The 13,367-nt window shown below is 38.2% G+C and overlaps 1 protein-coding gene across 1 annotated transcript; it reads left to right on the forward strand.

The window, feature by feature from the left end:
- The first annotated feature begins 1,766 nt into the window (after positions 1-1,766).
- Positions 1,767-3,476, forward strand: LOC142506159 (uncharacterized). The gene has a single exon (XM_075619319.1). It carries the CDS (start codon positions 2,030-2,032, stop codon positions 3,224-3,226), a length of 1,197 nt encoding a protein of 398 aa, XP_075475434.1. The 5' UTR covers positions 1,767-2,029; the 3' UTR covers positions 3,227-3,476.
- The last annotated feature ends 9,891 nt before the right edge of the window (positions 3,477-13,367 follow it).

Below are 13,367 nucleotides of genomic sequence, written 5' to 3' on the forward strand. Positions count from 1 at the left end.
AAGACAGTATATCAAAACTCTACTTGTATACAGTTTTTATATGGTGTCAACTGACTGTGTTTACCTATATGCCCATCGTTAGGGATGTAAACGAACCAAACCGTTTGTGAGCTATTCGAAGCTCGATTCGATAAAAGCTCGTTTTGGCTCGTTTAATGAGGCTCGTTAAGATAAACAAACCAAACTCAAGCTTTACAGTATTCGGCTCGTTAGCTCGTGAACATGTTCGTTGGTAAGTTCATGAATAATCTTTTAGATGAAAAATAATAGTTTTGATATTTGATTTATTGATTTTGCATATTATTTATTAAATATATAGAAAAATCTATTAAATTTATTTATTATAATAAATTTACAAATTTTATAAAAATAATATATTTTTTTTTAAATATATAATTTACTTTTTAATTAATTTAATGAAAATTTAAATGTATAATTCATATTTATTAAGCTTGTTTAGGCTCGATAAAGGTTTGAATAAGCTCGTGAGCCATACATATATTCGTTAAATAAATCTCGAGCTCGGCTCGATTATAAACGAACCAAGCTCAAACATTCAAGAGTTCGGCTCGGCTCGGCTCGATTACATCCCTACCCATCGCTGTGTATAATTTTGATATACTTCATCACATCCAATAAATCAATGTCACCTCGGCGATGAGCACAGTTAGTGAGTAGCATAGCAAAACTCTACTTGTATACAGTTTTTATATGGTGCAACCAACAATGCTCACCTTTGTGCCCACCGCTGAGGTGACACTCACTTATTAGATATACAATTTTGATATGCTTGATCAAATCCAATAAGTGAGTGTCACTTCAGCGGTGGACACAGAGTTAGGCAAGATTAGTGCATGGACGACATAACAAAACTTTATATATACAGTTTTGATATGCTGTCCACCGTTGTGCCCCTTGGTGATGTGGTATTCACATAATTTATGTACAATTTTAATATGTTTAATCACATCCAATATGTAAACATCACCTCAACGATAGACACAGAGCTGGACATATTTGGTGGGCAACATAACATAACTATATATATATATATATATATATACACATATATATATAAATATGGCAAAAACATGTGTGAGACGGTCTCACGGGTCGTATTTTGTGAGACTGATCTCTTGTTTGGGTCATGCATGAAAAAATATTAATTTTATGCTAAGAATATTACTTTTTATTGTGAATATCAGTAGGGTTGATCCGTCTCACAAATAAAGATTCGTGATACCGTCTCACAATATACCTATTTTGTAAACATATATGTGACAAAAAATTGAATACTATACAGATCTGTCCAATTTTTCACATTGTCATGTGTGTGTGTGTGACAAAAAAAATGAATTCTTTATAGATCTGTCCAATTTTTCACAATGTCAAATGCACGATTCCATTTCATTATTAAATTAAATTACATAATATACTTTAAAAGGATTAAATTTATTCCATCTCAAAATATTTAAATACTTCTTACCCATTGTATGAATAACCCTCTTAAATGAAGCTTCCAACGATGAAAAAAAGAAGAAAAACGAACATATGTATATAAATATAAAGAGTATAAAAGATCATAACCAAATGCTCTCGTATATGTTCCAAGAGATATTTTGTAGAACTATTAAATTATATACATTTAATAAAAATTTAATGATGTAGAAACAAAAAAAAACCTTATCCACATTTTTTTTGCTATATTAATGATATTATATGCAAATATAAGTAGATTTTTATGATATAAAATATTTGTTTGACTTTGTACTTAAATTTGTAAACGAGTCTCCCAAGGTCAGCCAATTTATTTTATGTTGGGTTGTCAGCTAAAATCTTCTTAAATTCAACTGCTTAATCTGATCCTAACTCAAAGAATCACTCTCAAATCAATCTTCTTTTTTGTACACTACTCTTTATCTTTTCCTCAATTATTCCGCATCAGCCGCCACGAAAATCCTCAACCCTGTTTCTTGAGTTCTGAAAATTTTCATTTAATTTATAGTTTTTGGATGTTCCTTAAATTTTTATGGGTTGGAAAAATATGTTTGATTCATTGAGATTCATTTCCCTCAAAACGAGCATATTCTCCACCTTCATCACTTTTGTTTTGATAATTTTGGCTTTACTTTTGGCCGACGGAATTATATATAATGGGAGCAGTGATCATCATCATCATCAGTTGCAGACTCAGGTTTCAGCAGAAGAGATCAAGGTGAACTCATTAACAGATGAGATTTTTACAGAAACTGATGAAAAGTTTGTTCGTCCAGAAAGCAAGTTCAAGCCCGAGGAGTCCGAATTTTTCGAATCGTCTGATTTACCAACGAAGTTTGACTCGAGGGTTAAGGAATTCTTCCGCAGAAATGAATGCAAAGTTAAGTTCTTCATGACATGGATCGCCCCGGCGGATTCATATCGAGAACGGGAGTTTTTCGTGCTCGAAACCTTGTTCAAAACCAATCCGCAAGGCTGTTTGATCATACTGTCGAAAAGTATGGATTCAGTTTATGGAGACAAGATTCTCGAGCCGTTGATCGGGTGCGGTTTACGGGTTCTGGCCGTGACTCCGGACCTGTGGGATCTATTCAAGAAGACTCCTGCTGAATCTTGGTTAAGAGAAATCAAGAATGGAAGCAGGGATCCGGGGCAGATTCCTCTGGCTCAAAATCTGTCGAATCTGATGAGACTTGCCGCTCTATACAAATATGGAGGGGTTTACATGGACACAGACTTCGTAACCCTGAAAGATTTCTCAGCGTTAAAGAATGTAATCGGAGCTCAAAGTGTTGATGTCAAGGGAAACTGGACAAGATTGAATAATGCAGTTCTTGTTTTTGACAGGGAGCATCCACTTGTGTACAAGTTTATGGAGGAATTTGCATCAACTTTTGATGGGAATCGATGGGGTCACAATGGGCCATATTTGGTCTCCAGAGTGGTTGATAGGGTGGCAAGAAATGATGAGTTCAAGTTCACAGTCTTGCCACCAATGGCTTTCTACCCTGTGGATTGGATTCGGATAGCGGGTTATTTCACCCGACCCTGTGACCCTGCCCACGCGAAATGGGCCGACACCAAGATTCGACAGCTCAAGAAGTCGAGCTACGGGGTGCATTTGTGGAACAGGGGAAGTGGAAAATTGAAAATTGAAAAAGGGAGTATTATTGATAGGTTGTTGAATGATCATTGTGTCATATGCAGTAGGGATAATTCAATTTCTTGAGGAAAAAAAATGGTCCAGAGCAGCATAATTGGCAGAGCTTATGTTGAGCTAAAGTGGCCCCTATAATTGTGCAGAGTTTTGAGGGTCAATTAGGAAATTTTCTCCTTTTCATATTCAAGTAATAATCTCAGGCTCAAGATGATTCCAAACTTTACCAAGATTGTGTTGGTATATTTCAATTTTCCTTGCTTTTCACCCCCTAACTAGCTTTTCCCAATGTACATAAAGGCAACAAAATATGTTTCTTTTCTAGCCACTTGCTCTGAAAATTATTCAATGCCAGATATTTTGTTTGAGTTCTTTGTATCATATTTCATTTTCGTTATTGTAAATTGTATAGGTACACATATGCTACAAATAAACTCAAAAATAATTTGCCCCAAAGCCATTGGAGAAATAGATCAATGTTTCACTAGTAGTCATTAATTCGATTATTTTTACCAACACTTTCTCGGATGAATCTGTTTTCAGTACGGTTTAACTGGTTTTGTCACGCCCCCGAAACCACGATACCGACGTAGTTTCACAATTACATAATTTGTAACAAACATACCTCATAGTAATCAAATATTCAAACCAGTCTATTTCATAAAAATAGATAATTATCTTTACAATGTGATTCAAAACAAAATGTGGAAGCTAGTTATAAACTCAGAAGACCGAATTATTAATTATGCTTGATCTCGAACTGGTTCTTAATCACCATCTCTAAAACAGGTTTACTCGACCCTATCCCTGCTGGCAGTGCCCGCAAGGATCGATCCAACGGCTCGGATTTTTCTTCATTGCCCGTGCAGGCACTGTCTGCACGGGCAGGGTGAAACATTCCTCTAAAACATGGCTTGTTCATCCTCATCTAATTGCTCTTATTCTTATATGGGGAGAGAGAGTAAAAATGTTGAGTGTTTGGGTAAACATTCAGTAAGTGGAGATCAATCGTACATAACAAATAACAAAGTAAATCAAAGTTTTCAATCATAAGCATGTTGAATAAAATATGAACAAAGTACAAACATAACTGTAACGTCCGGAAAATTTGAAGGTCAACGTAAATCACATACATGAAAGTTATTAAATTTCTTTTATATTTTATTAAATTGTTTTAATACATTAAATGCATGTTTATTTCATTAATTTGTGTTTTAATTTGTGGTTTATTTAAAATTTCATGCATTACGATTTTAAGTTGCATTTCACGCTCGAACGAAGAACGAAGATGGGGAAAAATAAGAAAAAATATTTTTATTTAATGATTAATTTTAATTAATTAATATATGGTGTTTTAAGTGTAATTTTCAAAAATTGGTCTTGGTGGGTATTTTTAACCGCCAGATTATATTTTTAATCGGTACGCAAATTTTATCGAAACGGAGGACTTTTCGAGAGTTCGAGTAAAATTTTCAAAAACTTACCAAAACGAAATATTTTTCAGGAGTGTGTTTGGCTTGATGAGCCTATTTTTAAGCTTAGTGGGCTCAAGATCTTCTTTAAACTTTTTAAAATGCAATGAAGAGCCCATTATCACGTGTTTAACCATTTAAATTAAACCTAAACCTAACCCTATTCTATTCGGCTGCCCATCCCTTCCCTCAGCAGCACTTCACGTGAGTTTCAGCTGCAAGAGTGTTCGGACATAGCTCCTCCTCAAGAAAAGATTCACCCCGCCTCTCCGGTTCGCGTCCCGCGCATCATTCTTCGTATTTCAATCACCTTTTTGATTAAGGCATGCATGTATCTTCGTTTTCTCTTCATTCACGTCAATATTATTGCTGATATATATATATGTGTGTGTGTTCATGTGTCTTCGTTTTCTCTTCATTCACGTCAATATTATTGCTGATATATATATATATATATATATATATATATATATATATATATATATATGAATGCATGAGGATTTATTTCGGCTAGTTGAAGCTTCGGTTTTGTGCAAGAATTGACATGAATGTGCATTCCTTTTGTTAAAAACTCACATGTTCTTGTATATGTGCAAGGGGCTGCCGGTTTGTGGTTCTACGGGCTGTACACGATGGTGAGAGGGTGTCAATAGGCTGGAGTCGATGGTTAGATGGGTTAAGTAGAGGGTCGTTCATTTTTTTGTTGTTGTAGTTTGTCACAAAACCCGTCACCCTCGGTTATTTTGAATTATGCGACTTATAGGTTGGTTTTTTGGAAATGTGTTCAACTTATGATGTGTATCACTTTGTGTTATCTTCGAATCGATAGCAAATTTGTAATTTTATGATAAAAAATGAGGGAGATATGATTTTTACCGTAAAGCCGCGCAAGCTGTCAAATCTCTGTGTCACAAAACCCATCACCCTCGGTTATTTTGAATTATGCGACTTATAGGTTGGTTTTATAGGAATGTGTTCAACATATGATTTGTAGAACTCTGTGTTATCTATGATCCAATAGAAAATTCGTAATTGTTTGTTAAGAAATGAGAGAGTTATGATTTTTATCGTAAAATCGCTCAAGTTGTGAAAATTGTGTGCATATGCTGGATATTTTCAGTAACATTTGGGCTTGTTTCGTGGGTTAAAAGTGGTCTGAAATAAGGGTTTTAGAGGCTGGTCATGTAGGATTAAGTCATGGTTTAACTTGGGAAACATTTGGTAAAGTTTCGGGTTGATTCGGGTTAAAACCGAGACCCCGGTCCAAGTTTTAAAACGCATCGATTAAGTTTTGAAACGGACTAGAGTTTACGTCTAAGAAATACTTTTAATTATGTTTTGAGATGTTTTAAGAAGTTTGGTAAGCTTCGGGTCGAAATTTAGAGGTCCGGGGGTAAAAAGGTCATTTTGGTTTCCAGGGGTAAAATGATCATTTTGCACCCGAGTCGAGATTTTTGTCCTGGAAGCACCCTGAGCACATTTTATCATGTTTTTAAATGTTTATGCATCATGTTTATGATTGTTTTTTAATTTATGAAAAAATACGATGCATGTTGGGCTTCAAGAATTTACGTATATGCATGTTTTTATTAAGTGATGAATATGATGATACGTTTTGAAGGATGAGATTTGGTTGTGACTAACACGATTATATGAGATATTATGAGCTGAGGACAAGGCTCAGTGGATGGATAATGCTGTCGTTGATATCCCCGCCGCCGGGTACCGCGGTTTATAGATGGATCCATCGAATAGAGCAGATACGAAAGTCACAACTAATGAACTGAATTCAATTAAAACAAAATGTATATGTATATGATGATATGATGAGACATGTTTTGACAGGTTATGATTTTATACGACACGTTTACGCTCATGCTTTTAAATTCATGAAATGTATGTTTATTACGGCATTTTTCACTGCTGTGTGCTATGTATATGTTGTGAGGCCCGGGGCCGAAGAGGGCGGGGGGTGATCACCGGTGCCATGAGGTTGCACGGACAATGAGCGGCTCCTGGAAAGTTTCTGGGTGGAGGGAACATGAATGAACCGATCCCACACCGGAATGAGAGGGATTCCGAGACTGTTCAATGTAATGGACTGTACTCTTGAAGAGGGCTTAAAAGATTTGATTTGTACTACTCATATCACGAAGGTGCATCTTCTTTTCGTTAGCTCATCACATAAGAACTCCGAAGTTAGGTGTGCTTGACTTGGGGCAATTTTGGGATGGGTGACCCCTGGGAAGTTTCCTAGGGTGCGTGTGAGTGAGTACATAAGCACGCTAGAAAGACTCGTCTTGGTACAATGAGGATAGTCGTCGAATCTGGGACGTTTCCAGTGGTATCATAGCCGACCTCTCTTAGTACGGTGTGGTTTGGGGACGAACCAAGCGGAAGCTGGTGGGCATGTGAGGCCCGGGGCCGAAGAGGGCGGGGGATGATCGCCGGTGCCATGAGGTTGCACGGACAATGAGCGGCTCCTGACAGGCTTCTGGGTGGAGGGAACGTGAATGAACCGATCCCACACCTGAATGAGAGGGATTCCGAGACTGTTCAATGTAATGGACTGTACAGTTGAAGAGGGCTTAAAAGATTTGATTTGTACTACTCATATCACGAAGGTGCATCTTCTTTTCGGTATCTCATCACATAAGAACTCCAAAGTTAAGCGTGCTTGACTTGGGGCAATTTTGGGATGGGTGATCCCCTGGGAAGTTTCCTAGGGTGCGTGTGAGTGAGGACATAAGCACGCTAGAAAGACTCGTCTTGGTACAGTTAGGACAGTCGTCGAATCTGGGATGTTACATATTTAGTCAACAGTAAGTTAAAAATTTTGTTACAGAAATGTGTACCTTCATCACTGATTATGGCTCTAGGCGTTCCAAATCTTGTAAAGATTTTCCTGTGGACAAACTTTACAACAACTCGAGCATAATTAGTACTGGTGGCAATTTCTTCCACCCATTTAGAAACATAGTCAACAGCAAGTAAGATCTAAGAGTGAACCAAAGAGGATGGGAATGGACCCATAAAGTCAATACCCCAGACATCAAAGAGTTCCACCTCCAAAATATTTGTTAGTGGTAACTCGTGGCGTCTAGAAATATTGCCAACTCTTTGGCATTTATCACATGACTTTACTAAGGTATAACTGTCCTTAAACATATTAGGCCAATAAAAACCTGACTGTTATATATTAGCTGCTGTTCTAGATGCTCCGAAATGTCCACCGTAGGGTGAGGAATGACATTGTTCTAGGATCGTACCTGCTTCCTCTACTACACATTGTCTAATTATCTGATCAGCGCATCTCTTGAACACGAAGGGATTGTCCCACAGATAAAACTTGGCAGTCATGAAAGAATTTTTTCTTTTGGTGATAAGTTAAATGTAGTGCTAATTCACCTGCAGTAAGAAAATTAGCTATATCTGCAAACCAAGGATGTGTAACATGTACCTTGAAAAGTTGTTCATCTGGGAACGACTCATTGATAGCTCCACTTTCAGTTCTTTCTTCCAGCTCTAGGCGTGACAAGTGATATGCCACCTGATTCTCACAGCCTTTCTTGTCTGACTTCAAAGTCAAATTCTTGAAGTAGGAGTATCCATCGTATCAACATGGGCTTTGCATCCATTTTGGCAAAAAAGTAACGAATAGCTGCATGGTCAGTGAAAACAGTTATCTTGGTGCCAATGAGATATGTTCTGAACTTGTTGAATGCAAAAACCACTGCCATCATCTCTTTCTCAGTGGTTGTGTAATTCTGTTGGGCTGCATTAAGTGTGCGACTTGTATAGTAGATACCCTTGAACATCTTGTCTCTCCTTTGTCCCAATACTGCGCCTACAGCATAGTCGCTAGCATCGCACATGAGCTCAAAGGGCTCCTTCTAATAAGGCACTATCATGATGAGTGCAGAAATCAGCGCCATCTTGATCCTGTTAAATGCCTGCAAACAATTATCGTCAAAAGTAAATGTAGAATCTTTCTCCAACAAGTTACATAAAGGTCTAGTAATTTTAGAGAAATCTTTAATATAGCGATGATAAAACCCGGCATGTCCCAAGAAACTTCTGATCGCTTTCACATTCTTCGGTGGTGGGAGATTTTCAATTGCTGCGACTTTGGCTCTGTCCATTTCCATTCCTTTGGCTGAAATCTTGTGCCCAAGAACAATACCTTCTTGCACCATGAAGTGACATTTCTCCCAATTCAAAACTAAATTCTTCGCATGACATCTCTGCAAAACAAGGGTCAGATTCTGCAAACAATGATCAAATGATGAACCAAATACAGATATATCATCCATGAAAACTTCCATTATTTCCTCCACCATGTCACAAAATATGGCCATCATAAACCTCTGAAACGTAACAGGTGCATTGCAAAGTCCAAATGGCATTCTCCTGAAAGCAAATGTACCGTAGGGGCAAGTGAAGGTAGTCTTCTCTTGATCCTCCGGTGCTATGACAATTTGATTGTAACCTGAATAACCATCTAGAAAGCAATAATAATGATAATCACCTACCCTATCAAGCATCTGGTCAATAAAGGGGAGGGGGAAGTGATTTTTCCTTGTTGCATCATTCAATTTCCTGTAATCTATGCACACTCGCCAACCAGTCACTGGACGAGTTGAAATTAATTTATTCATCTCATTCCTCACCAAAGTTATACTCCCTTTCTTAGGCACTACTTGCACAGGTGAAACCCAAAAACTATCAGATATAGCATAAATAACACCATTATTTAACAATTTTAATACCTCAGATCTCACCACATTCTTTCATGGCTGGATTAACCCTCCTTTGATGATCAACATAGGGTGAGTAGGATTCATGCATCAAGATTTTATGCATACAAACAATAGGGCTAATCCCATTTATATCAGAAATTGTCCATCCCAAAGCAGATTTAAACTCTCGCAACACTCTCAACAACCTATCTTTCTCATCAATAGTAAGAGCAGAAGATATAATTACCGAATAGGATGAACTCTCGTCCAAGAATGCATAGCACAAGTGACTCGGTAATTCCTTCAATTCGGGAGATGTTTTTGGTACCTCATTACTCGCCTCTTCAGGTAACTCTTCATGCTGGGCATCAATCTTTTCTTTAGGCAGCACATTGAGAGCAAGTAACTCCTCTCGCACATCCCAGTACTCTTCATCCACTATGGAAGCTGATTCCAATAAGCATCTCTCCAAGGAGTCTTTCGTCAACTTACCTGCACTCACTTGAAATACACATGAATTAATGATATCAATACTATTACAAGTACTTACTTCGTTTGGTACTCTGATGGTGTTGTAGATGTTGAACAACACTTCATCTCCACCTACTCTCAGTGTGAGCTCGCCCTTGTGCACATCAATGAAGGCCTTTCGGTGGCCAAGAATGGCCTTCCAAAGATAAATGGCGTCTCGTGGTCTTCCTCCATATCTAAAATGACAAAATCAGCAGGAAATATGAATTTGTCTACCTTTACCAACACATCCTCTACTATCCCTCGTGGATATGTAAGTGATCTGTCCGCCAGCTGCAAAGTAATAGTGCTAGGCTTCACCTCGCCAAGCTCCAAGGTCCTGTAAATAGAAAAACGTATTAAATTAATAATGGCACATAAATCACATAAAGCTCTATTTACTCTAGAACCACCAATAACACAAGGAATAGTAAAACTACCTGGATTTTTGAGTTTTTGTGGTAGCTTCCTTTGGAGTATGGCACTGCACTATTCGGTTAGTTTCACGGTTTCAAACTCTTGAAGTTCCTCTTCTAGGACATCACATCCTTGATGAACTTAGCATAATTGGGCATTTGCTCCAATGCATCGGCAAATGGGATGTTAATGTGTATTTTCTTGAAGATTTCTAGGAACTTCGCAAACTGATCATCTAACCCTTTCTTCTTGAATCTCTATGGATATGGAAGATTCACCTTTGGTAAAGGGTGCTGTTCAAGCACTTTCTTGGGTTCCTCTACTTTCTCTTTCCCAACACTTGCACCTTTTCCATCATCTTCTTCAACAAGAATTTCCACATTTTCTTCAGTAGGGTCTGGGACTCCAATTTCCTTGCCACTCCTCGATGTGACAGCTTTGTATGGCTCCCTAGGATTCACCTCCGTATTGCTTGGAAAATGCCCTCGATTTTGATCTTTCAAAGCATTGGCTAGTTGCCCAATCTGTGTTTCTAGGGATTTCATCGTGGCACCCATGTTTCCCATGTGTATCCCCATGCTATCAAGACAAGACTCAGTTCTCGCCATTATTTTACTAGACTCAGTCACAAACGTCCCGACTAGATCCTTAAAAGATGGCTTTCCTTCCCCCTTCTGTGTATTGAACCCCGGTGGAGGATTCAACACGTTCTTTTTGTTCGCATAAGAGAAATTCTCGTGATTCCTTAAACATGGATGATAAGTATTAGGGGGAGGGTCACCTCGATATCCTCCATAGCCACGATTGTTGTTGATGTACTGAGCTTCCTCCATAACAGGCTCTTCTTCGGCAGTCACCAGTGCTACATCAGACGTAGATTGGCCTGCCTTGTTCATCGCTGCAATCTATGTGGTCAATGCCGAGACCTGTGCAGTAAGTGATGTGTTCGGGTCTACGGCATACAATCCAGTAGGTTTCCTTGATCCAGATCTCTCACTTGGCCATTGGTAATTGTTAATGGTCATCTATTTAACCAATTCATAAGCCTCATCAGGTGTTTTGGAGAAAATAGTACCTCCGGCGGCTGCATCCACATTCCCTCTAGTTGGCCCATCTAAACCATTGTAAAATAACTCAATCTGCACCCAATCTGCATATCCATGATTCAGACACTTACTGAGTAATTCTTTGTATCGCTCCCAAGCCTCGTATAACACCTCGAGTTCCCTCTTCCTGAAATTGGTGATCTCTATTTTCAGCTGAGTAGATTTGGCAGGAGAAAAATACTTTGACAAAAACTTGGTAACCAAATCTGCCCATGTAGTAATACTCCCCAGAGGTAGAAATTGGAGCCAACTCCTTGCTTGATCCCTAGAGAAAACGGAAACAGGCGCAATCGAATAATTTCGTCAGAAGCACCGTTAAATTTTACCATGTCCGTGATCTCCAGAAAAGTTATGAGGCGAAGATACGGATCTGCAATGGCTGCTCCTCCAAACTGGTTCTGTTGAACCATATTTATGAGTGCGGGTTTTAGCTCGAGGTTATTAGCAGCAATGGTTCCGCGAGCTATTCCAGAATAATGAGCATTGATGACTAGGCGGAAATGTTCTCGGATTGGCACTTCTCTCGGGAGTTCATTCTGATTATCTATGTTCTCAGCCATTGCTTTAATTTCCTCCATTCTTGCTTTCCTTAATCTCCTGGCAGTTCTTTCGATTTCTGGATCAAAAATTAGCAAGTCGGGATTTTTATATTTTTGCATGCATTGCAAAACAGAGAAGATTATCAATTAACAAAATGAATAAATAAATAAAATAAAGTCTAAATTAAAGTCTAGACTACTTAGTATAGATATCAATATGCAATTAAATAATATCACTCCCCGACAACGGTAACAAAAACTTGTTGGATATTTTCACTACCGCAAGTGTACGGTGTCAAGTTTTAGTACTGGTTTGAGTACAGATATCCTTCCCACGATGAGTAATTATTTAAAACTATATATTAATTACCATAATTGACATAGTTCAACTTTATTTAGAAAAATCAATGAGATAGTTTATGATAAATTAAGAGAAAATAACGAATCAGAGAATTCCTAGCACGCAGTTGAAGTTCAATGAGTAGATCAATCTAGAGATATGATTTCGTCTGACATCCCCTATGCTAAATTAAAATTGACTAACATATTATTAAATTGCATCATGTTTACTAACCAAGAACTCGCAATTTCCTATTCCCTTTTTCAAGTGATAAATAGAACTGTATTACCTATTACTGATTTTAATATGTCTATTCAAAATCATGTAACACGTAATAAATGCAAACAAGGTACTCTTATGGATTCGTCAGGGTTATACGTCTTTTGCACGTTATAAACGTCTAACGATGGGATTTCCACTGTCCTAATTTCAATCCCCTCTCTCGAATGTTAGATTTTAATTAATTGATCAATCAAATTATGGCCAGTAATTCAAAAGCATTAACGACAAGAAAGCACAAATAAACACGATGAAGTAATTCAGTGAAAATTCAAAACGTCAATAACATAGGTTCAACCAAGACTACGTCAATCTCTAGAAAATAAAATTAGTTCATACTCGAATTTAAATCAATACAAAACATGTTTGTAATAAATAAAAACGTAAAAGTAAATAACCGAATTAGAAACGTGTTTAGGAGAGATGAAAGAGCGTCTCCGTGTCCGGATTCAGCGTCTTTTATCTCCGTTCTTCGCGTTTCGTGCTCCGTGCTCTGACTTTCTGCTCTCTTTTTTTCGAGTGTGTCGGCTCTCCAAATTCCCGAACCCCTTTTCAAAGTCCAGGACTAACCTATTTAATTCTGAAAATCGCACTGCGCGCATATGCGCGACCACGACTCGCGCATATGCGCGGGTCCTTCTGTGTGTTTGGGCCGTCTTTTTTTGTGCGCGCCCTTTCTCCGCGCATATGCGCGGAGTCCTCTGTTCTGGGCAGCTGGAATCTCTTCGCGCGCGCATATGCGCACCTTGCCCGACGCATATGCGCGAGGTTCTCTGGTCTTGCCTTATGTCTCGCGCGCATATGCGCTCCC

This window comes from Primulina tabacum, chromosome 10 (genome assembly GCF_025594145.1).
Source record: "Primulina tabacum isolate GXHZ01 chromosome 10, ASM2559414v2, whole genome shotgun sequence".
Taxonomy (NCBI): Eukaryota; Viridiplantae; Streptophyta; class Magnoliopsida; order Lamiales; family Gesneriaceae; genus Primulina; species Primulina tabacum.